This window comes from Erythranthe guttata, chromosome 4 (genome assembly GCF_056151865.1).
Source record: "Erythranthe guttata isolate IM_541 chromosome 4, IM_541, whole genome shotgun sequence".
In the NCBI taxonomy this organism is placed as follows: Eukaryota; Viridiplantae; Streptophyta; class Magnoliopsida; order Lamiales; family Phrymaceae; genus Erythranthe; species Erythranthe guttata.
The window spans coordinates 5,575,955-5,599,399 of NC_142536.1; the positions used below are offsets into that span (position 1 = coordinate 5,575,955).

The window sequence follows — 23,445 nt, forward strand, 5'->3', positions numbered from 1 at the left end:
TTTATTATTTAACTAAATTGCCTGAAAATTCGAAAACAATTATATATTTGTTGTAAAATGGCGTATTTACTGGCCAAAAAAGAACTAGCACAAAAAATCCGAATAACAGAAAACAAAATTACACAATGCGAATGTCACTAAAAATACATTGAATAGCTCATATCTAGAAGACAAACTATACAAATTCATCGGTGGTTCATTAGATAATTCTCGAGCAAGCGGACAATGCCCTTTTTACCCTTTTTAGCCGGAGTCGATAGTTCTGTACAAAAAATAAATGCCTAGTCGTCTGCTGTGAAATCCGTACAATTAGAGGCGATTTGAAATCTGTCGAGCACAACAGAATTCAGTTTTCAACAAGTGTCGTTTCATGAAAATTCGATTTATACGTCACAAAGAAAAATCCCGACGCTTATTGCTACAGCTGGCTAATATCGGATGTTCAAATCCTACCCATCTTTCTAGTTTTCTATTTGTAACATAATTTGAAAAAAAAAAAATCATAAGGAAAAAGAAATCGATGAAATAATTAAACATGCTTCTATTTATAGCAGTTCGATCAAGGCTATTAATGAAACTAATTAATCAAAATATCGATGAAATAATTAAAGTTTACTCACACGAAGAAGAGGATAAAATCATAACGAATCCTCGTTTTCCTTTTCTTCGCCGATTCATCTCAATGAAATTTTCCCTCATTCAATCAAAGGCTTAATTAAGGCCCACTCTGCTTTTTCATGGCTTTTGGCTTTCTCTTGCCGGCTCGGTTTTTTCCGTGCTTGAATGAGAATTCAGGCATCTCTTCATCTGGTTCGTTTTTCACGTGAACGGGGCTACAGCTTTCACTTTTTGATCTGAGAAAACGAAAAAAAAAAAAAATTAGCCGTTGGATCAAAAAGTTGGTGATATTTCAAAATCTCTCGTATTTACTCGACGAACATTTTCGATGATGAGGGATTAAGCTGTTTTCTCGATGAACCTGCCTTTCTCTTTGTCATCTTTTTCTCGTTCCTGCCAAAGTTCATAAATTCAAATCAGGACAATGCTATACATTAAAGAAAATTTCGCAAGTTTGCATATAAATTTCCGGACATTTTAACCCTTTTTTCCAGTTCATCACAGCTAAAAAAAGTTACCAAAATCAATAAGATACAAAAAAACGGACCCAAAAAATTCAATTGACGACGAAACTTACGTAACAGTCTCTTTAACAGGAGATGGAATTTTGAGTTCTTGATTCTGAATGGATTGCGTCTAAATTGTCACACATGCACAGAAAGGTTACACGAGAAAAGGCGAAACACAGCAATTTTATGAGATTATAAGTATTTAACGAAGAATCTCACTTGACGAAACTGCCTCTCGTTGAAAAGCTCCCATCTTTCTTCTTTCAGGTCCACTACTTCTTCCTCGTCGTCATCATATCTTATCTGCAATGTAATAAAGCCAACAAAAGCCGATCAAGAAAACATTATCTCACCTTATGCGTAATAAGTCAAATAGTATAATACAGAAAATACACAATTGTAGAATGAGTGAAAAGACGAATTTTTTTCACCTTATGCTTCTTCGTCGAAGGATCAAAAGCTTCAACGGTGCCAGTGTAGAACCTGTCGTATACAGAAAAACTCGAACATGAAAAAACAAGGACAAATGATTGAACGAGTGATAGAAAATGCGATGACAAAATAAATTAATGTAGAGTACTTACGTTTTGTCCATTGGCCACCAAACCTTTATCCTTACGTTTACGATTTCCTCCCCATAATCCGCACCGGACATCTGGATTTGAAGCATAAATTATTAGAGCTGTTATCTAAAATTATATTTTTAAATTTAATGCAAACATATCCGACCGACAATACCTCTTCCTCTTCTAGAGCCAAATTCTCAGGGGACTCGTCTTTATCAGCAGATGCCACCATCTTGTCACAAGACGAAAAAAAAATATTAGAAATCGGAAAAATTAAAACGAAAAAAAAAATATATCACAATTGTAGTTTGATTACCTTGTCTGCAAGGTCTATTAACTCGGGATTACGGGAAATAATCGCATCCCTGATTTCTTTCCACCTATCAGATTCTTGAAGTGACGACGACTTATCTTTTCCAACCGAAACAGTGCCTTCTCCCTTTTGTACAGCACTCGATCCTGCAATTACTCCTTCACTTTTCTTCTTGGTTCTTTTTGAACCTCTCTCCTTCGTCTCAGATTGCATGATTTCCCTTTTGCCGAAACTTCCTTCGTCGACAGAATCAAATTCTCCATGTGAAGAAGAATCACTACGTAATTTTGTTTTTCTTTTCCGTTTATTATCACCGTCACGTGAAAATGCTTTACGCGATTTGCTTTCTCCAATTGTCCAAATGTGTTCATAGCCTTCTTCGGGCTTCATCAAAGAGTTCGGTTTTCTTCCCCTTCGATGTTGATGAACAATTTCTGCTGCATCGTTCTCCGATCCTAATTCGTTGCTTTTAAGTTCCGTCGAATTCTCTTTATCAGTCACATTTTCATTTCTATTTCCATCGTTCACGTGCGGAGTGGGGTCCACTACCCCATCACTCAAAAGCGCCGCAGCTGTCGTAATTTCTTCCGTCATCTGATTCACAATCGAAAAGATTATGAAAAATATGCTTTACCACACAATGGAAATATTTTTTCCATGCATGCTATAGGATGATGTTTAATTCGTAAAACCAATTCTTGATTTTTTTCCCATTTGTAACATAAAATTTCATGGGAAAAAAAAAATCGTGGAGGACAAACCATGTTCTCGTTAGATGTATCCTGGCATAACGAAACGACTATCTCAGCATAATCGTTAACTTCCACGTTCATTTTCTTCACAGCTTCTCTAATATAAGGCTGGAGTTTCGTCGAACATTTTTCAATGACGCATTTTCCCAACTCCCATGCAACGTATGCAGTATTCTGAAGAAAAAAAGACGACGTAAAAAAAAGTATTACATCGCGTAAAAAAGTAACGAGAGATTTGTAAAAATCATTACCTTATTATCCATTCTCACACTAACCAACAGCGGCTTGAGAAGTTCGAAAGACACTTCACCACTCTCTTCTATCACCAATGTCATTATAGCTAACATGTTTTTGAAGATCGTAACCGGGTGACTCGGCCTTCAATAAAAAATTTAACGGAAATATTAATACGAGCATTACCAAAATAAATAAATAATATATATATATATATATAGATACATTAATTCCTTACCTAATCGAGTCGAAGAAAAATTGGAACATATCAACAATTAATTGATCAATATCCAAGTCCATCATAATCAGGACCGTTTTCATTTTCGCCATAGCTCCAAGAATTTGCACAGCTCTCGAAAAGTTGTCGCCGGTCCCACATGGCAACTGCCTAAGTGCAACGATGAACAATCGGAAGACATCCTGTCACGAGAAACCACGATATATTAATTTGTAAATCTGATTTAAAAGAGTGACGACGGTAATGAGTAATAACTGATAAGAATATACCTTCATTTGATTATCGGGATACGGTTGGACTGGAGCAGTAATTCTCGTAACCTGATTGAGGCACGACGCAACTATGAATTGGATATTTTCGTGTGGATGGTTTACGAGCTCGTCTTTGACGAGAGCTGTCTTTGCCGGGAGAAGGGCGTTGGTTATAAACATCGGAGGCTCTTGCCATACCCTCCTTAGAACTCGCTCGACCCTCTGTAAGAACAAACGAAACACAACAGTTAATCGTATTTACAAGTGAAGGTAATGTAAGCATTTTCCTCGTTTATTCGTATCGTAAGAACAAAAAGAATCCATACTGAAACGAAAAAATCCACCCTTTTCAAGCAACAAAGTCACCAAAAAAAAATTGTTATGCACCCGAAAATCGACTAAAAGAAATTTGAATCTGGTTGTATTCGGCTGCCCCCCACCACATTTTTTCGATGTTCGGCAGGAATTCTCACACGAAAGGCTGAATTAAACAATTTACCAATGCAACAAATACCAAATAAAAAAAAAATTGTTTTAACTATTTGAGAGATCAAACACCTGTATGAATTCATCTCTAGAAACATAACCATGTGAATGAATGTGATCATTAAAAATCGAAACTCCGCACACACTAAATAGGCATTTCACACACACACACACACACACACACACACACACGGGTTTATACCACAAGGTGGGCGATGAGTTAATGTGATCATTAAAAATCGAAACTCCACACACTAAATAGGAATTTCACACCCACCCACCCACCCACACACACACACACACACACACACACACAGAAGCACAAAAGGAAAGGGGGGTTTTATACCACGAGGTGGGCGATGAGTTCATGTGATCATAAAAATCGAAACTTCACACACACTAAATAGGCATTTCACACACACACACACACACACACACACACACACACACACACACACACACATCACACAAACACACACCACACACACACACACAAGCACAAAAGGAAAGGGGGGTTTATACCACAAGGTGGGCGATGAGTTCATGTGATCATTAAAAATCGAAACTCCACACACACTAAATAGGCATTTCACACACACAAACACAAAAGGAAAGAGGGGTTTTTTATACTACAAGGTGGACGATGAGTTCATGTGATCATAAAAAATCGAAACTCCACACACACTAAATAGGCATTTCACACACACAAACACACATACACACACACAAACACAAAAGGAAAGGAGGGTTTTTTATACCACAAGGTGGGCGATGAGTTCATCAATGGAAGAAGAGGAGCAAAGGGTACGAAGATTCATCCCAGAAACCAACAACTCATCTTCAATCTCTCTCCAAATAGCATCAAGGTTAGCAGGAGCCGCCATTCTTTCAAGAATTCCACCACCTCTGAAAACCCTGTCGATAGAAAAAATGCAGTTCGATTTCAAAATAAATATAAGACAAAACAAAAAAAGAAAGCAACTTCGGGTACAGACAGACAGACAGCTAATGCTGATGCTGTATCAAACGGTGTAGTATTGCAAAATGACCTCCATGCACCACAACCCCCTCCTCTTAAACCACCACCACCCGGATTTTGCCTCATTTATTTCACTTTTGCTAATTCTTGCCTTTCAAATCCGTCGAGGATTCTCAAAGATTGGATTTTATTTTTCCCCTTTTTGCTTGGAAAATCATATGTATGTGATTTAATGAGGGCTTGGACGAAATCTAAATACTATAATCTAGGAAATTGCTACTATCAATTGACCGTTGTCTTGTTAGGGAGGAGGAATAAAATTACATTATTTTAATTTTAATAATCAAGTAGTAGGGGTTTAGGAGAGTTTGTGAATGAAAGAATGTTTTGTGTTATATAGTGTCACATTCTTTTCCTTTTCTATTTCTTGAAAAAACTATAAAATCCATATGATGCACAAATTCAAGTGCACACTATAATTTTTGGAAATTGTCGATACAAAGATTTAGTGCAAATTATTTACGTGAAGAGTAAGACGACTTTAATGGAGATTTATGGCGTTGTTATAAGAAAGTGGGACGATATCCATATGGATGCGTTGGTCGTTCAGTATTTGGCTCGTTGGGAAAGTTTGTATGTAACATTGGATTGTGACGAAGACGTGGTGAATGTGATTGCGTTGCGTTTGATAATGAAGATGAGGTGATCGACATTGTCGTGAGCCGCAAAAATGAACCTAATTTGCGCGGAAAGATGGTATGCGTCGATGACTGGTAGATCTCCATTTTTGTATTGTTAGGTATTATGTGATACGTAGTATGGAATATGGAACATACTAGTCTCATACAAGTATAATTATGGCATGGACGTATGGTACGTACAAAGAATAGTTAGGAGTACCAAAGAGAAAATCGTTTTATATGGAATATTCTCATTTTTGTAGTCGTTTTATCTCATTTGATCTCCACTTTTGAAGCAAGATGATGATAAGATGTGTTTGTTGCCTTGTATTTATCTGATTGTGGTGCATCAGAAACTGTATTTTTGCACAAAACGAGTACAAACTAGAGAAAATTCCACGGAACCTAGATGATTATGTTGAATTTGACATCATAGGAGTGGAGGTGTAAGTATATTCATAGTTTAGAGGGGTAGATGTAATTATTCAAACATGAGAGCTTTTTATTGTAATATCACCATACATCAGAGGTGGTTGTAATTTACCCAAAAAATAATTCTACTATTACTAAAACATCTCGTTTTTTTTTTCGTTTTCGGTGTTTGAGTCTAAGCACCCCTAATTGCATATTTGTAATTGTTTGGTTAATCTAATTCTAGTAACTATGTGAAAATTTAATCTGTTATTGCCTCGTTTGGTTGGAAAGATTAGGCATGATTAACTAAATAATTGAACTTTGATTGATATTTGGTATCCCCGATAATTTGTCAGGTCGACCAACAAATATTATGTTATCATGAGTTATTTTTCTTTTTAGAGAGTTTTTTTGTTGAACGTCTCAGGGTCCGATAAAATAATTGTGTATTTATTACATTATTTAATCTTACTTTGACAAATCTTATCTTGACAATCAAACGAGATCTATAGCTATTAATTTCATTGGATATTAGCATTTGTTTACGAGTTTGAGCTTTTAAATATGGCTAACTTGTTTAATCTTGAATATATTATGTCGGCCGCTTATAACTCCTATTATTTAGTCAATTTACGACTTAATAGTAACAATCAAACAAGAGTCTAACAATGAACTTTTCAAAAAAAAAGAAGTCGAACAATGAACATTTTCATTTATAACGGTTCCAAAATCATCAAAATAATTCTAAATTTCAAAAATAGTAAAAAAGAAATGGGTACACAAATATGGTAGAAAAAAATTAAGCAATGCAATTTGCAATCTTTTATTACAATTTATGTTCATAAGTTTTTTGGGCTATTTTTTTAATGACTGTTTCCCAATTCATACTATACACAAATTAAATCCAATAGCAATTAAACTTATGGAGCTATTTTAAAAACAAAAATCAAGAAAAGAAAACTCAGGATTCTTTCCATTATGACGTAATCTATCCACATCTTCACTATAAATTATTCAGCCTTCCTCTTCTTCTTCTTCGTCTAACACACAAGCAAAAAAGATAAATACAAGAATTATTTAATTAGGCTATATAATTAACATAAATGGCGAACGTAGCCCAAAAAGCCTGCGCTGCATGCAAGCACCAACGCAGAAAATGCGATCAAAACTGCGTACTCGCCAAGTATTTCCCAGCGGAAAAATCCGACGATTTTGAAAACGTGTACCATCTTTTCGGGATGCAAAACACGTTGAAAATACTAAAATCGGTGGAGGAAGAAGAAAGGGACGCAACGATTGAGAGCCTTATTATGGAGGCGGAAATGAGATTAGAACATCCCGTGCACGGCCACTTTTCGGTCGCGAGAAAGCTTAGTATCGAGATTGAAAAAACGGAGACGGAGCTTGAGTTTGTCCGCAAACAAATCCAGCTCTGTAAAGGAGCGGATAATCGGGACGGCCCGTCGACCCGTGAAGGGCGACCCGATCAACCGTGAATGTGTTTTGGAAATTAAATATATATAAAATTTTATATTAGACCTAGGCTGGTCGAACGTGTATTTATAGTGCGTAGGACGATTATGTATTTGATTCATTTTTGTAATTGAAAATCTCCGGCTGAGATATTTACATTAAATCGACTTACGTCACGTGTATAATTAATTGAAGGGTTTTTGCCTTTTTAAAGTTATCCGATCGATTAATTTTTATTTATTTTTCCGTGGTTGACGTGTTCGTTTATCCGTTATCCGTTATTTTTCGATGAAAGGAATTGCTATGTTTGTTTTTTCTTTACATTCTTTTACAACTAAATAAAGATTGTATTATGTTACGAGCATATAAATATATTGTGAAAGATAATTTTATTCGACGAAATATAATATATAATGGTAAAGTTTTGTTTTTAAAATTTATTTGGATATTTTAATTCTTCGTCCGGCTTAATGAAAATATAGTTTTCTTTTCTAGTAATCTTATTTTTAATTTTATATTTCTTTTAAATATTGGTCGTACATAATTTTTTTTTTAGTAATTCAAATCATTACAAGGGGATTTAATTAATTTATTTATTTATCGAAAAATGTACAACGAATAGGTCCAACTAGGGGTGGGAACGAGCCGAGCTCGAGCCGAGCTCGGCTCATGTTGCCAGCTCGAGCTCCAGCTCGAGTTCATCGAGCCAATTTTTTTTTGGCTCGAGCTCGAGCTCGAGCTCGAGCTTATTTAATTTTTTTTTTTTAATTTTTTTATTAAAATTATTTTATTTTTTATTAAAAATTATTCATAGGAAAATAAAAAAATTATAAAATAAATAATGAACTCTAGTTATATATATTTTTTATGTTTTCTATTATCTATATAATCTATAAAAGTTGAATTTCATGCCTAATTGATTGACATTTGTCAATTTCAAATAATGACATGTCCTTAATTTCATCCCATGTGGCAAATTGATTGGTGAAAATAAATCATCAAAAAACATGTCACCATTTTCCAAAATTAAAAAGATATTTAATTATTTTATTATATATTTATATCATACCATTTATAAAATGCTCTAAATATATCAATTTTATTGGAAATTCTAAATAGTTTTATTTTTTAATTTAATTTTAATAGTAATTAATTTAATTTAAATTTATTTAAATTCAATTTAAAATCTTCACTTATTATAATTTTATGATTGATGGTGTTACGAAAATTGTGTATTTTAATTCATAAACTTGGATTTATATAAACAAAATATTGCATAATAAATCATTTGATATTATACATTTTACATGAACATGACCAGATAATATGTTTATTTTTTTACTAATTTAATATCATATTGGTAATTACCAAAATTTCCCTAATGTTTGCTTCCATCTTACATCGACTCTCTTACGGTATGATTTTTCACGGCATTTTTTTTATTACGTGGAATATTCACCGAAAAATGCAGATTCTACCCTGGACACGACATTTGTTTATGGTACTTTTCAAAGACAAAAATTACCGTGAGGGGACTTTACACGAAATATTTATTCTTCTTAAATAACATATTCACAACTTTTTAGTACTATTATTACCTCCCCTAAGGATAATTTTTGTATTTAACAAGTAAGATAAACGAAATATCACGTCTGCAAGGGTAGAATCCACATATTACATGGAATAAAATAGATTCCGTAAAAAATCACACCATAAGGGGGTCGTGTAAGACATAAACAAAACACCTGGAGGATTTTGATGAGTACCGATAAGTGGGGGGTGTTTTCCGTAATTTAGCCTAAGTTCATGAGGATTTTCGTAATTTATCCTATTAACAACAATTATCGTTCTTTTCACGTCTTAACGTTTGCTTATACCCTTATATTATTTTAAATAATTTAAATGTCAGTTCGATAATATAATTAAATATTAATTTCTAATATATTTAATATGTGTTTCTTCATGTATCAGGTACCACACATACGGAATTTGATATAAAAGTTGCGCGATTGAATATAATTGTTTTTTATACAAAATAATAGATAATTGCAACAACATTGATGCCAAATCAGAATTAGAATTGTAATTAGTATTTACATTAGAATTAAAATAATAATTAATATTCTTTGAATTAGTATTAGTATTAATACTATGATTAGGATTCAGATTAATATAGTATTATAGTTAATATCAGGATTAGGATTATGATTATGATTAAGATTAGTATTATAATTATAATTAAGATTATGATTATTGATTAGTATTACAATTAGTGACATGTATTAGTATTATAATTATGATTAGCATTAGGATTATGATTATGGTTAGAATTATAATTAGAATTATAATTAAAATTAACATTACCATTAGCATTAGTATTATTAGTAGTAAAATTATCAGGATTATAATTAATGTTAAAAATAGGTTTAGGATTAGAATTATGATTAGGATTAAAATCATGATTAGTGTTATATATGAATAGGATTAGGGATAGGATAAGGATTTGGATAATATTAGTATTACAATTATAATCAACATAAGCATATCCAGATTAACATTAACATTAAAATAATTATTAGCATTAGAATATGTACATTAGCATTAACATTAACAATATTACATATTAGTATAAGAAATAGTATTAATATTAGTATTAGTAATAGTATTAGTAATATTTGTATTAATATTAGTGTTAATATTAGTTTTAGTATTAGTATTAATATTAATATTAATATTAGTCTAAATATCAATACCGGTATCAATATCAGTATCGGTATCATTATCGGTATCGACATTAGTATCGGCATCAGTATCGGTATCGGTATCGGCATCGGTATCGGCATCGGTATCGGCATCGGTATCGGTATGAGTATCAGTATCATATCAGTATCAGTATTAATATCAGTTTCAGTTTCAGTATTTATATCCGTATCAGTATCAATATTAGTATCAGTATCAGTATCAACATTTGTATCAATATCAGTATCAGTATGAGTATTAGTATCAGTATCAGTTATCAGTTTCGATATTAGTACCACTATCAATATCAATATTAGTATCAGTATCAATATCAATATTAATATCAGTATTAGTATGAGTATGAATATGATTGTGAGTATCTGTATGAGTATGAGTATCAATATTAGTATGAGTATCAGTATTGTATGAGTATCAGTATGAGTATTAATATTAGTATTAGTATTACTATGAGTATCACTATGAGTATCGGTATTAATATCAATATCAATATCAATATTAGTATTAGTATTAATATTAATATTGCTATGAGTATCAGTATTAGTGTAAATATTAGTATCAGTATCAGTATCAGTATTAATATTAGTATTATTATAATATTACTATGAGTATAAGTATTAGTATCAGTATCATAATTATTATTGTTATTAGTATCAGTATTAGTCTTAGTATTAGTATTAGTATTACTATTAGTATTAATATTAGTATCAATATCACTATTAGTATCACTATAAGTATCAGTATTATCATTAGTATTAGTATCAATATTAGTCTTATTCTTAGTATTAGTATTAGTATTAGTATTAATATAACTATCATTATCAATGAAAGTATCAGTATTATTATCAGTAATAGTATCAATATTAGTATTATTCTTAGTATTAGTATTAGTATCAATATGAATATTAGTATTAGTACGTATTATTATTAGTATTAGTATTAATATTGGTATTAGTATTTGTATGAGTATTAGTATTAGTATCAGTATTACTATTAGTACCGGTATTAGTATTAATATTAGTATTAATATCGGTATTAGTATTAGTATTAGTATTAGTATTAGTATTAGTATTAGTATTAGTATTAATATTAGTATTAGTATTAATATTAGTATTAGTATTAGTATTAATATTAGTATTAGTATTAGTATTAGTATTAGTATTAGTATTAGTATTAATATTAGTATTAGTATTAGTATCAATATCACTATAATTATCAGTGTAAGTATCAATATTATTATAAGTATTAGTATCAATATTAGTCTTATTTTTAGTATTAGTATTAGTATTAGTTTTATTATTATTATTAGTATTAGTATTGGTACGAGTATGAGTATTAGTATTAGTATCAGTTTTAGTATTAGTATTAGTATTAGTATTAGTATTAGTATTAGTATTAGTATTAGTATTAGTATTAGTATTAGTATTAGTATTAGTATTAGTATTAGTATTAGTATAAAAAAAAAAAAAAAAAAAAAAAAAGTATCAATATTAGTATTAATGTTTGTATTAGTATCATTATTAGTATCGGTATTAGTATTAGTATTAGTGTTAGTATTAGTATTAGTATTAGTATTAGTATGAGTATCAATATTAATGGAATTAGTATCACTATTGGTAACAATATTGGTATGACTATTGGTATCGGTATTGGTATTAACATTGGTATCATTACTGATAGTGGCGTATACATCATATATCTTTTGCAATATTTATAAGTTTTATTGTTTTTTGAGTATTGTGCATCACTAACTGAACGTCATTAGTCATAAACTTGCAGATTATTTGAGTATCTATTGTGTTACTTCTCTGCTACCGTGTTTGTTGTTACCTTAGTTATTTTGCACAAGATTCACATGGTGTAGTAGATTGCAATCCAAGAAATAGAGTGATACCATATGTTTTAAATGATTTCACTTAATCTTGATATCGTGTTTTGCGCGCTTCATGTTTTCTTATTTGTAATATTTAACTTAATTTTATATGTTACAATTCTAAATTAAGAGATAATGTTTGTTTTTTATTTCGTTCCATTTTATTTTACTTGAATTGGTATTATTATAGAGAGATAGTCGTTTACATAAGTTTATTTTTCTTATTTTGAAATTGACCTCCGTGCAACGCACGAGTGAAATACTAGTTATTATTATAATATTTTATATCATTATGAATTATTTAAGTAATATAGATTTGTTTCTATTTAAATACTAGATATATTTATTATTATAGACTATTTACTATTTAGTTAATAATAATAATAATAATAATAATAATAATAATAATAATAATAATAATAATAATAATAATAATAATAATAATAATAATAATAATAATAATAATAATAATAATAATAATAATAATAATAATAATAATAATAATAATAATAATAATAATAATAATAAGAATAATAATATATATATATATATGTAAAAAGAAAGAAAGAAAAAAAAAAATGGCAGCTCGCAAGCCGGCTCGCGAGCTGCCGAACAACTAATTTTGGGCTCAAGCTCGAGTTCGAGCTTTTTTCGAGCCGGCTCGTCGAGATCGCGAGCCGGCTCGGCTCGTTTACCACCCCTAGGTCCAACTGAGCAACTATTTCTTAACAAGTTATTGGGCCATAAAAATGTCATTGGCCCAATACTGTTAATGACGTCAAACTCTCTACATTAACATGCGACAAACATTTAATAAATCATAAAAAATCCTAAATCGTTGACTAATTGTCGAGGAGTTATACAGTAGAATCTCGATAAATTAATAACCTCGATCAAACAATAGTTTTTCTCAGTCCCAACTCGGTGAAAACTTGTTAAACTATTATCTCGATAATTTAATAATTCGCTAAATTAATAGAATTTCCCTAGTTCCGGTTGTATTAATTTATGGAGGTTTAAATGTATGTTACACTTGGTTATTTACACCGAGTGAATTTGAGTCATAAATTTGATTAAATAACTATACACTAAGCACACACATACACATGAGTGTGTGTATGCAAATATTTATGTGTAGATTTACGGTTTAAATTCACCTAATATAATAACCAAAATAGTGGTACAAGTGTACATATACTAGTCCCAAAATAGTTCTGCAAAGCTAGCAAGCACCATAGTGGAAAACCATCAAATGTAAGCAATGTCAAAGAATACCTTATAGTATATAGATAGATACATATGTGTGTGTGTGTGTGTGTGTGTGTGTGTGTGTGTGTGTCGATGAACGACTAACGAATTCGTAATTCACCGACGAAATAACAGAACCATATTCTACGCATTACGTGTGTAAATTGGCCAGGATATAAAGTCTATAGACATAGTTATATCGCACATCATGGTAGAAAGAACTAAAATTCAAGATTCATACGAAGGGAAAAAAAAAAAACTTCCGATTAACAAAAATAGCTTTTTATTAACATTTAGTTCGTGTGTATCAAACAACCACGCAAAAATCGGAATTCAAAACAATGTTTGCTCTTTGATGTATAGTTTTTTTACCATTGATTTGTTGCATCTTCGGAGGTTACAAAGGCTAAATAAGGCTCCCTCTTGTTTTTAGTGGTTTTCGACTTTTTCTTGCCAGCTCAGCTATTGCCATGCTTGAACGAGAATCCGGGCGTCACTTCATCTTCTTCATATTGTCCTTTATTCACACGAACAAGGGCTACAGCCTTCACTTTTTGATCTGAGAAACCAAGAAAAATTAGCCGTTCGATCAAAAAGTTGCCGAGCTTTCGAAATTCTCTCACTTCAAACGGAAACAACTATTTCTTTAAGTTTATAAATCCGAGGAAGAAAAAAACGCCATATATGAACAGAAAGCTAAAACGATTTTTTTAATAGCTAATATGGGATTAAACAAGTATTTCAGCGAAGAATCTCACTTGTCGAGGCTGCTTTTCGTGAAACAGTTCCCATCTCTCCTCTCTCAGGTTCAAGATTTCTTCTTCATCGTCGTCGTATTTAATCTGCAATAAAGTCAACAAGTCAGTCAAACAGAGAAACATTATCACCTTAAGCTTAATAAGTAAAATAGTAATCATCATACATAAAATACACGAAAGTATAATGCAAGAAAAGGACGAATCTTTTTCACCATATGTTTCTTTGTCAAAGGATCAAAAGCTTCAACAGTGCCAGTGTAGAACCTGTCGTATACAGAAAAACTCGAACATGAAAAAACAAGGAAAAATGATTGAACGAGTGATAGAAAATGTGACGACAAAATAGATTAATGTAAAGTAGTTACGTTTTGTCGATTGGCCACCAAACCTTTATCCTTACATTCACCATTTCGTCCCCATAATCACAGTTAGACCCTCTTGACATCTGGATATGAAACAAGTATTTCGAGATAATTATTACAGCTGGCATCTAAAAATATATTTTACAATTTACATCACATATTACGACGAAATATTAGACATAGTAGATTCCACCACCTTGTCACAAGATTTTTTTTTGTTTGTTTTTGTTTTTAAATTAAAGTGAAAGAATCATTAAAGGCGCAAAAAATCCATAAAACAAAATCCGAGTTATAGTTTGATTACCTTGTGTGCAACAACATCTCTCGACTCGTGATTCGTCGTCTTTCTATCCCGATCTTTAGTTGTCCAAATATGTACATAGCCTTCTTCAGGCCTCATCAAAGAGTTAGGCCTTCGTCTTCGTCTTTTTGTCACTGTATGCAATGAATTATCATCATTTGATATACTATTGTTTCCATTTCCATCCTTCACTTGAGGCAGAGTGGGACCCACTCGCTCGACCTCAAAAGATCCGTTTAATTTGGATATTCCATCACCACAAAGAGCTGCAGCAGCTGTTGCTAATTCTTCTGCCACCTTATTCACAATAGGAAAATATTACGAAAAATACGAACACGTTTGTATAAAAAATTAGACGCTAAGGCATGCTAATTAATGACTAACTTCGATTAGGTAAAAGGCAATATAAGGTTGTCCGCAAGTCCTTTGCTAATCGATGTGGGACGGGATACAGTCTAACCCAAATCGAAACACATACTAACATGTCTTGAAATAGTTTCATTTCGTATTGTTCGTAATATTTTTGCATGCGTTAAGAAAATATGCTCTACCCTCGAAAAAGAGAAGACGAGAAAAGATGCGCATCTAAAGTTTAGCATGTTTGATCGAAAACAAAACAATCGTCTTTCCGTACGAAAGTAAAGCTCCATGAATGGATTATGATTGTACTAGCTTCTTTTGTCATCACATACGAATTTGGAGACCGATGCAACTAATACGTACGAAATATATATATATACATATACATATATATGTATATATATATATATTCACAGCTACAAATAAGAATTGGGAATTTGTAATCCCGTAGTAGGAACGAATCCGTCAACGTTCAATGAGTTTGTTATTATTCAAATTGAAATCTTTAGCTTCAAATAGTACCATCCGAATGCAATATAACCATTTGTCTTTTTTGTCGTATTTTTACCTAAATACATTCCACGTTTTCCACGTGTAATTCACAAACAGGTTTGGTACGATAGTTCATCGGAGAGACTCTACACAAATTCAAAACCATAATGATTTGTGTCGACTGCGGTCGGAAAAAGATTAAAACGACAATTTTTAATCCCATAATCATTCTCCAGTTATCATAACATACAAAAGAAAGAAAAAAAAATCACGAAGGAGGACAAACCATGTTCGCGTCGCATAAAGAAACGACAATTTCAGCATAGTCGTTAATTTCCAGCTTCATTTTCTTCACAGCTTCTCTAATACAAGGCTGGAGTTTCGTCGAACATTTCTCAATTACAATCTTTCCCAACTCCCACGAAACAGGTGAAGTATTCTGAAGAAACAAGACAACATTAAATATAGTATACGGCAATAAACGAAAAAAAAAAAGACGTAATATTTTCATTGCATAATCATTACCTTATTATCTATTCGGACACTATCTAAAAGGGGTTTGAGAAGTTCGACAGAGACCTCGACACTCTGTTCTATCACCAAAATCATGATAGCTTCCATGTATTTGAATACCGTAAAGGGGTGGTTCGGCCTTCCATAAAATTAATTAACGAAGCAATTAATCGGAGTATTCCCAAAAAAAGAAAAAAAAAATATCATATTCTTGCAGAAACTTACCTAATGGTATCGAAAAAAACTCGAAACATGTCAACAATGATTGGATCAATATCCAAGTCCATCATTACAAGGCATGTTTGGATTCTTGCCATAGCTGCAAGAATATTTACAGCTCTATCATAGTCGTCACCCGTCAAACGCGACAACTGCCTAAGTACGACCATGAATAATCGGAAAATATCCTGTCGTAAAAAAACCCCCAACAACGTATAAGTTCGTAAATCTAATTTCAAAAGAGTGATGACGTCATGATGACGATGATAAGAAAGAATATACCTTCATTTGATTATCGGGATAAGATTGAAGTGGAGCAGTTATTCTCGTAACCTGATTAAGGCAAGAAGCAACTATGAATTGGATATTTAGATGCGGGTGCTTCAATAGCTCGTTTTTTATGAGTGCTGACATGGCTGGGTGAAGGGCCTTCTCTATAAACGCAGGCGGCTTTTGCTCTACCCTCGTTAGAACTCGCTCTACCCTCTGACAGAATTACATGAAACAATAAAGAAATTCGATATTTAAAAGGAAGATTCCACCCTTATCGAATAACAAGCAGTTTGATATCCAACACAATTTTTCTGTTATACGAAAGGAAAGACGTATTCGAATTAGACGAAAATTGAATCTGGTTCTATCTGGCTGCATCTATCATTACATCTTAAAATTGTAAGCAGTCAATTCTGATATGAATGACTAAGCCAATCAGATGTTTATCAATACACCAAAAGAGAGATGTTGATCTTCAGAAAGATACAAACTTGATACAAATCGAAACTTCACACACACTAAACAGCAATTTGCAGAAACAATTCTGTGCATAGCAATTTATGATTTTAAACATGTGAAACACACACACACAAAAAAAAAAAAAAAACACACACACACACACACACAGACCCGCACGTGTGTGTGAGAGAGAGAGACCAGAAAAAGGAAAGGGGGTTTATATACCATACCAGAAGGCGGACGAGGAGTTCATCAATGGAGTGAGAGGAACGAAGCCTGAGAAGATTCATCCCTGCAACTATCAACTCATCTTCAATCTCTCTCCATACACCATCATCAACATCAGCAGCAGCACCATCCATTTTTCTTCTAGAACAAAGATTTATTCTCTCTCTCCAAAATCTAGAAAAAAATGCACTTTGATTTCAAATGTATACAAGAAAACACAAAAAAGCAACTCCGGAGACAATGCTGATGATGATGTAATAAAAGTGGGTTCATTACTTCATTTGCAAGATCTTCTGCATGCACAGCACAACCCTTTCTTGAACCACCACCACCACCACCACCACCCGGATTTTGCCTCATTTTATGAATTCTTGCTAATTCTTGTATTTCAAATCCGTGAATTCTCAAAGATCAGATTTTTTTCCCTTTTTGCTTGAAAATCATAGGTATGTAGGTTAATGAGGGAATTCTGAACAGTGAACACTGTAATGTTAGAAATTGCTGCTATCTATTGACCGTTGACCTGTCAGGAGACTAAAATTACATTATTTGTGAATCAAGAATGTCTATGTGGTGTATATATATATATATATATATATATATATATATATATATATATATATATATATATATATATATATATATATATTATCAATGGTGCTTTTGGCCATTGTTATCTTGTCTGAATCTTGTAGGAATTGAAGCACTAATTAATTAAATTAAAATCTTGTATATATTCTGTTAGAATTTTTTCTTCAAAAGTTTAAAAAATTGGAAGCTAATAGTCCAAATCATATTTTAAAAATTATATTTATATAAATAGAAATTAAAATAATAATACGAAAAAAGAAACTCCAACAAATGATAAAAAGAACACAAAAGGAGAAACTCAAGAAGCAAACAAGATATAACTTATAAGTTTCATTTGATGTAAGAACTACAAAATTCTCATAAAAGTGTACAAAAAGTGTGGCATCTAACCAAGCCATGCACAATACATCTAATTCAATCAAAACACTTAGAACACAATTCACATTCTTTCGGTTTTTTCAATTTTTTATTTTTCATTCTTTCTTTCACATCATATCTCCATCCCTGTAAGCTATGTATATCCATTCTCAACGCCTAAACCATACAGCACACCAGAATATCTATCCATCGAACCGCTAAAGAAATTCTCCTTGAGTTTTCTAAAGGTACAAGAAGTGAGCAAACTATCCGAACCTGCCTGATGGCAAATCCCGACTCTCTCGACATCCAACAGCTCCGCCAGCTTGTTCAACCCCCCATGGAGGCTGTTCGAGAACTTCATCAAATGCTTAATATCATAAAGCACCGGAAAGTACAGATTGATCAAGTTGAAAAATGCAGTCTGGGTATCTGGCAAGTTCTGGCAAGTCAACACCTTTAGCAAATACCCGAAATCGTAACCGCTGTGAAACGTTACCCAAACGACGTTATCGTTCAGGACAATCCCGGATGACATCAGCAGCTCCCCAAATCTCCTGGCATCAATGCCATTATCCTTATTTTTCGCAAAGTCAATGCCACTCTGGCGGAGCAGTTCGATGGAGTCATTGGCAAAGACGTCCTCGTTTAGGTTGAACTCGCGGAAATTGAACTGCCATATGCAGTACTTGTCGGTCCCACAAGTGGGGAGATTGCCCTTTTCGTCCGAGAATGTTAGGCCCAATTGGATGAGCTTCAACAGATCGACGTTGTCTTTTAAGGTTTGGTAATGGTAATCGCTCGAGTTCTTGAAAGTGCCCACTGGGCGGAGAACCACACCTGGGAACTCGGTGTCCATTGCTATGTAAGGGTACGCATCGACAATTTCGCGAATCAATTCAAACTCTTCCTCCAAATTGTCCGCCCAAACATCCCGGATTTGAATCGAATCGCTCTTGGGCAAAAGTGACATCTCCTCAAAATTCAAATTTTGAACTTTAGGAGAGGCCTTAAAGCAGATCTGTCAATATTCAAAAACCTTGCAGTTTTCAAACTAAAACCTGCACAGAAATTCCAGAAAATGCGCAATCAGCCCCAAAATCCAAATCATCAAATAAAACCCTAGATGAGTAATTTGGGCAAATCAATTGACTCCATAAATTTTCATTCCTGCCCATTCAAAATCAGATCTTTTATAGGGTCCTCAAAATAGATCTAACAAAAAATCCATTTTTTCATAACGCCAAAAAAAAATTCCCAGATTTGACAGATCAAAACCGACCCAACAAAACCATTAGAAATCTACACAATTGAAGAGCCCAAGATCAGATCTTTCAAATCGGCTGAAAATTTTCGAGAAATGCGTAACCCTAACCCTAATCAGAAAATAAATCAAAATCGCCAATTCGCGACGGAAACTTACCTCGAAACATATGAAACGATCCCCCGACGATTAAATGTCAAGATCTAGCAGCAGATCGAACATCTACGCACGTATATCCGCATAAATTATATATGTATATGGGTCAATTAAGAAGGGGGTGTTAGGGTTTGAACAGCAGGAAAAACGATAACGAGTGTAAGGCGGCGACGGGAGGAGCAAATGATGATGGGCAAAACAATGATTATAAAATTCTTTTCTTTTTTCCTTTTTTTTTGAATATTTTTTTATATGAAAGATTATAATAAAGATAAAGACAGAAGATGAACAGAGATGATGGGCCCCACCTCCTCCTCCTCTGTTCACCTTGGAATGAAAATGAAATGCAATCTCCTTATTTTATACTGGAAGTTGTGGTTTTGAAATTTTTTCTTTGGTATTTGTAGACAAAAATTAATTGATCCTTTAATTTTGGAAAAATAAAATAATTGGAATATATATATATATATATATATATATATATATATATATATATATATATATATATATATATATATATATATATATATGTGTGTGTGTGTATGGTAAAAATTTAATTGATAAATGAATCTTCAGACCGTTAGATGCCGCACTCTCCTACTTTTCTGCGAAAGACATCTTTACAGCTACTATGTATGAATTTATACATTGTATGATATAATATAACTCGATAAAATTGATTTGGTGTAATAAACAATAGTGAGATATGCTTCAAAAAAAAATTTTGAAAAATAAAATTATATTTAAAATATTATATGACAATGTATTTAAGAGGAAATTAATTATTTTTCTTGAACTTTAAAAGTAATTTAATTCTCTAGATTTGTTTATTGGGGAGTTTGTGGTAGGGGCCAAAGTGTGTGTATTTTTATTTTATTTTTAAATAAAGTTGTGTATTGATTGGGGAGAGGTTTGATAGTTGTGTGTGGGGTGGTGTGGTGTGAGCTGTGAATAGCTTTTGTTTCTCAATTTAAATTTGAATTTAGGGTAAAACACAACCGCCCTTGAAGTATGGTCAAATTACGAAAACCCACCTCTTGTTTGGATAATTACAACCATCCCCCTCAACTCTTCAATTTTAGTGGAATCTTCGAGATTATATGGAATATTATCACTTTTGTACCGTTTCATCCCATTCGAACTCTACATTTTGAATCAAGATGATCATAATATGTGTTTTTTGGCTTGTATATATCAAATTATAGTGCATCATAAACTGTATTTTTACACAAAACGAGTACAACCTAGAGCACATTCCACGAAATCTAGATGATTATATTGAATTTGAAACCATAAGGGTGGAGATGTAAGAAAAAATCATAGTTGAGGGGTAGATGTAATTATCCAAACAAGAGGGTTTTTTTTTTGTAAATTGATCATACCTCAGGGGGTGTTTATAATTTACCCTTGAATTTGAGATTGTTAATAAAGAGGTTAAGGGGTGAAATAAGACATGAATTTAAGGTGTAGGACCTATGATGTAATTATTTGACAAAATTATTTGATGGTACTAAGTTCTTAACCCTATGATTATGATTTGGATTAATTAGGGTCTTCAAATTAATTTCAAATTGCATCATTGAAGAATTAAATAACACAAACCACAACCGATTTTGTATTTGAACCCATATCATTTTCATTTTATGTCGATTTAGTGGGTCCAACCAGTTCGAACCATCAAACTCATTATCGTTAACATACAACTGAAACTAATAAACCCTAGTTGGTGCATTTTTCCCCATTTCTTTAAATATTTTTTGCTTAATTCCACGTTGCACCTTTAAAATGTAGCATTTTGGCACTTTTTGCACCCTTAAAAACAAGTAATAGCATTTTATACCGTCGAAACACAATAAATTATTAAAAAATGCCCCATGATTTGATTTTTTACTACTTAATGAAGACAACTGCATTTTTATTGGTGTATTTATTTCAAGGTGCAAACTAGCAAATTAGATTTTAGTTTCTGATATCCTCCAACAAAACGCGGAGAAAAAAAAAAAAAACTATACCGAGTTACTTCATGTCTATATATTAAAGAAAAAGTATTTTTATTTATATATATTATTCAATTTGTGGATTTTTAATTGTAATTGGTTAAAATATTTAGTAGGAATATTTATAAGAGAATATAATTTTCAAATAAGTTGATAATAAAATAGCTTATGGAAATTTATTTTGACAAAAAGTTTGTGATAATTTTTTTTTTTAAATATGTTGATTTGATGTATTTTTATATTTGTACTTTGTAGTTTCGAAATTGGCTTGGAGGATTAATGAATATAAAAAAAGATGATTTGATATTTGACATCCTGAAACAAATACCACGTATAATATTAACTTTACCTTCATCAGTTTGAAAAATTATTCCAGTTCATTTTGTATAATTTATAGTGTATTGAAGGTACATAATGCAATTAAATTTTCTTGAAGGTGCAAAGTGTCAAATGGTATATTTCAAGAATGTAATGTGGAATTAAGCCAATAATTTTAGATAAAGGACTTCGAAAAATGGCCAATAATAATATTAGCCAATATTGGTAAAAAAAACATAAATCCAGTTAACATAGCATCTAAAAAATCTTATTCAAGACCCTCGATATAATTCGAAATTGTAGAATGAGAGAAAAATAAAAGTTGTAAAAGGGTTAGAGACATTTAGGCTGTGTTTGATAAAATTAAGCATTGAATATTAAATACTAAATTAATATCTGAATAGTTAAGAGCATTATGTGAGCTCTGAATGTTGAATAGTTAAGGCTGTTTGATTATTATATATTTGAATGATACGATATTACTATATTAACTCTATAAATAAATCTATTTACTAGTTGAATTATTAATAACATCTTAAAAATATTGATTTATATACAAATAAAATCATAACAAAAAATGTGGAGTCGAAGAGCACCATAACTTTTTTTTCTTTACCATAAAACAATTTAACTAAAATCAAAGATTTTTTTCTTTCTCATCTCACATCTCATTTTCTAGATTTGTGTGTATAATAATAATGTGTAGTAGAAGATTCCAAATGGTTACCCTAAAAGAAAAAAAAATGATTTGTTCCGAAAAAAAAAAAAAAAAAGAAAGAAAATGAAATAGATGGTGACAGTATGTACAACAAGCACCACCTCAACTTTTTCTAAGATAAGTTTGTCCAAAATTTATTCAGTGCTTAATAAAATATATGAAGGAATAAGACATTAGTCCTTATTCAGAGCATAGTTAAGTTGTAACAAACATAGCCTTATTTAATATGGGTCCTATCACTAAAATTATTTGGCAATGGCCACTATTTATATCAAATCATATAATAGTTACATGTATACGTCGATTTTATTTGAAAAAAAAATATTTATATATATATATATATATATATATATATATATATATATATATATATTTGATTTTGTCACTACGAAATATGGATTTATATTATATTATATTTCTTATTGTATTTGTCATTATATGACAACATGCATCATATACCTGCTATATTGAGCCGACCCAATGGGCTCCCAATTTATCTAATAATTGGGTCAAATACACGAAAGCCCAAACACCTTCAAAATAAAGCTTGAGCTCAACAAAGTAAACTCAATCCAATCAACACATATAAATAGAGGTTTTTACTCATTTGTTAAGGTACGTTATATTATTCACAAGTATTTTAGAGTGCATATTCTCTCTACCATCTACACGATCCGTACATCTGACT

The 23,445-nt window shown here is 31.8% G+C and overlaps 4 protein-coding genes across 9 annotated transcripts; 1 reads left to right on the forward strand and 3 right to left on the reverse strand.

Moving 5' to 3' along the window:
* Nucleotides 1-28: 28 nt before the first annotated feature.
* LOC105972312 (sister chromatid cohesion protein PDS5 homolog D) lies at nt 29-5,347 on the reverse strand. Of its 6 annotated transcripts, none has more exons than XM_088816675.1 (15): nt 4,959-5,347; nt 4,726-4,882; nt 3,500-3,703; nt 3,231-3,412; nt 3,010-3,136; nt 2,768-2,932; nt 2,010-2,600; nt 1,866-1,925; nt 1,712-1,782; nt 1,559-1,610; nt 1,347-1,430; nt 1,196-1,254; nt 940-1,011; nt 621-854; nt 29-327 (listed from the first exon to the last, which is right to left on the reverse strand). In XM_088816675.1, exons 2-14 carry the CDS (start codon nt 4,849-4,851, stop codon nt 716-718), a joined length of 1,932 nt encoding a protein of 643 aa, XP_088672801.1. In that variant the 5' UTR covers nt 4,852-4,882; nt 4,959-5,347; the 3' UTR covers nt 29-327; nt 621-715. The 6 variants fall into 6 exon arrangements, with proteins under 6 accessions (XP_088672801.1, XP_088672799.1, XP_088672800.1 ...); XM_088816673.1 differs by having other exon boundaries at nt 4,963-5,308; XM_088816674.1 differs by having other exon boundaries at nt 5,017-5,246.
* Nucleotides 5,348-7,143: 1,796 nt separating this feature from the next.
* Nucleotides 7,144-7,536, forward strand: LOC105972230 (LOB domain-containing protein 7). Its single transcript, XM_012997166.2, has one exon. The coding sequence runs from the start codon at nt 7,144-7,146 to the stop codon at nt 7,534-7,536; it is 393 nt and encodes a 130-aa protein (XP_012852620.2).
* Nucleotides 7,537-13,657: 6,121 nt separating this feature from the next.
* LOC105972191 (sister chromatid cohesion protein PDS5 homolog D) lies at nt 13,658-17,785 on the reverse strand. Its single transcript, XM_088816671.1, has 10 exons — nt 17,359-17,785; nt 16,679-16,882; nt 16,403-16,584; nt 16,190-16,316; nt 15,951-16,103; nt 14,816-15,109; nt 14,515-14,594; nt 14,362-14,413; nt 14,150-14,233; nt 13,658-13,950 (listed from the first exon to the last, which is right to left on the reverse strand). Exons 1-10 carry the CDS (start codon nt 17,488-17,490, stop codon nt 13,939-13,941), a joined length of 1,320 nt encoding a protein of 439 aa, XP_088672797.1. The 5' UTR covers nt 17,491-17,785; the 3' UTR covers nt 13,658-13,938.
* A 465-nt stretch (nt 17,786-18,250) lies between these two features.
* LOC105972400 (putative CCR4-associated factor 1 homolog 6) lies at nt 18,251-20,166 on the reverse strand. Its single transcript, XM_012997353.2, has 2 exons — nt 19,728-20,166; nt 18,251-19,365 (listed from the first exon to the last, which is right to left on the reverse strand). The coding sequence occupies exon 2, from the start codon at nt 19,275-19,277 to the stop codon at nt 18,459-18,461; it is 819 nt and encodes a 272-aa protein (XP_012852807.1). The 5' UTR covers nt 19,278-19,365; nt 19,728-20,166; the 3' UTR covers nt 18,251-18,458.
* Nucleotides 20,167-23,445: the final 3,279 nt, after the last annotated feature.

Coding starts and splice junctions, on each gene's coding strand:
- LOC105972312 (XM_088816673.1), bottom strand. CDS start 5,072: ATGAGGCAAAATCCGGGTGGTGGTGGTTTAAGAGGAGGGGGTTGTGGT. Junction 4,883..4,962: donor TCAGCATTAGCTGTCTGTCT/GTCTGTACCCGA, acceptor TTCTATCGACAG/GGTTTTCAGAGGTGGTGGAA. Junction 1,611..1,711: donor TGGTGGCCAATGGACAAAAC/GTAAGTACTCTA, acceptor TGTATACGACAG/GTTCTACACTGGCACCGTTG.
- LOC105972230 (XM_012997166.2), top strand. CDS start 7,144: ATGGCGAACGTAGCCCAAAAAGCCTGCGCTGCATGCAAGCACCAACGC.
- LOC105972191 (XM_088816671.1), bottom strand. CDS start 17,490: ATGGATGGTGCTGCTGCTGATGTTGATGATGGTGTATGGAGAGAGATT. Junction 16,317..16,402: donor GTTTTTTTCGATACCATTAG/GTAAGTTTCTGC, acceptor ATTTTATGGAAG/GCCGAACCACCCCTTTACGG. Junction 14,595..14,815: donor GAGATGTTGTTGCACACAAG/GTAATCAAACTA, acceptor TTTCATATCCAG/ATGTCAAGAGGGTCTAACTG.
- LOC105972400 (XM_012997353.2), bottom strand. CDS start 19,277: ATGTCACTTTTGCCCAAGAGCGATTCGATTCAAATCCGGGATGTTTGG.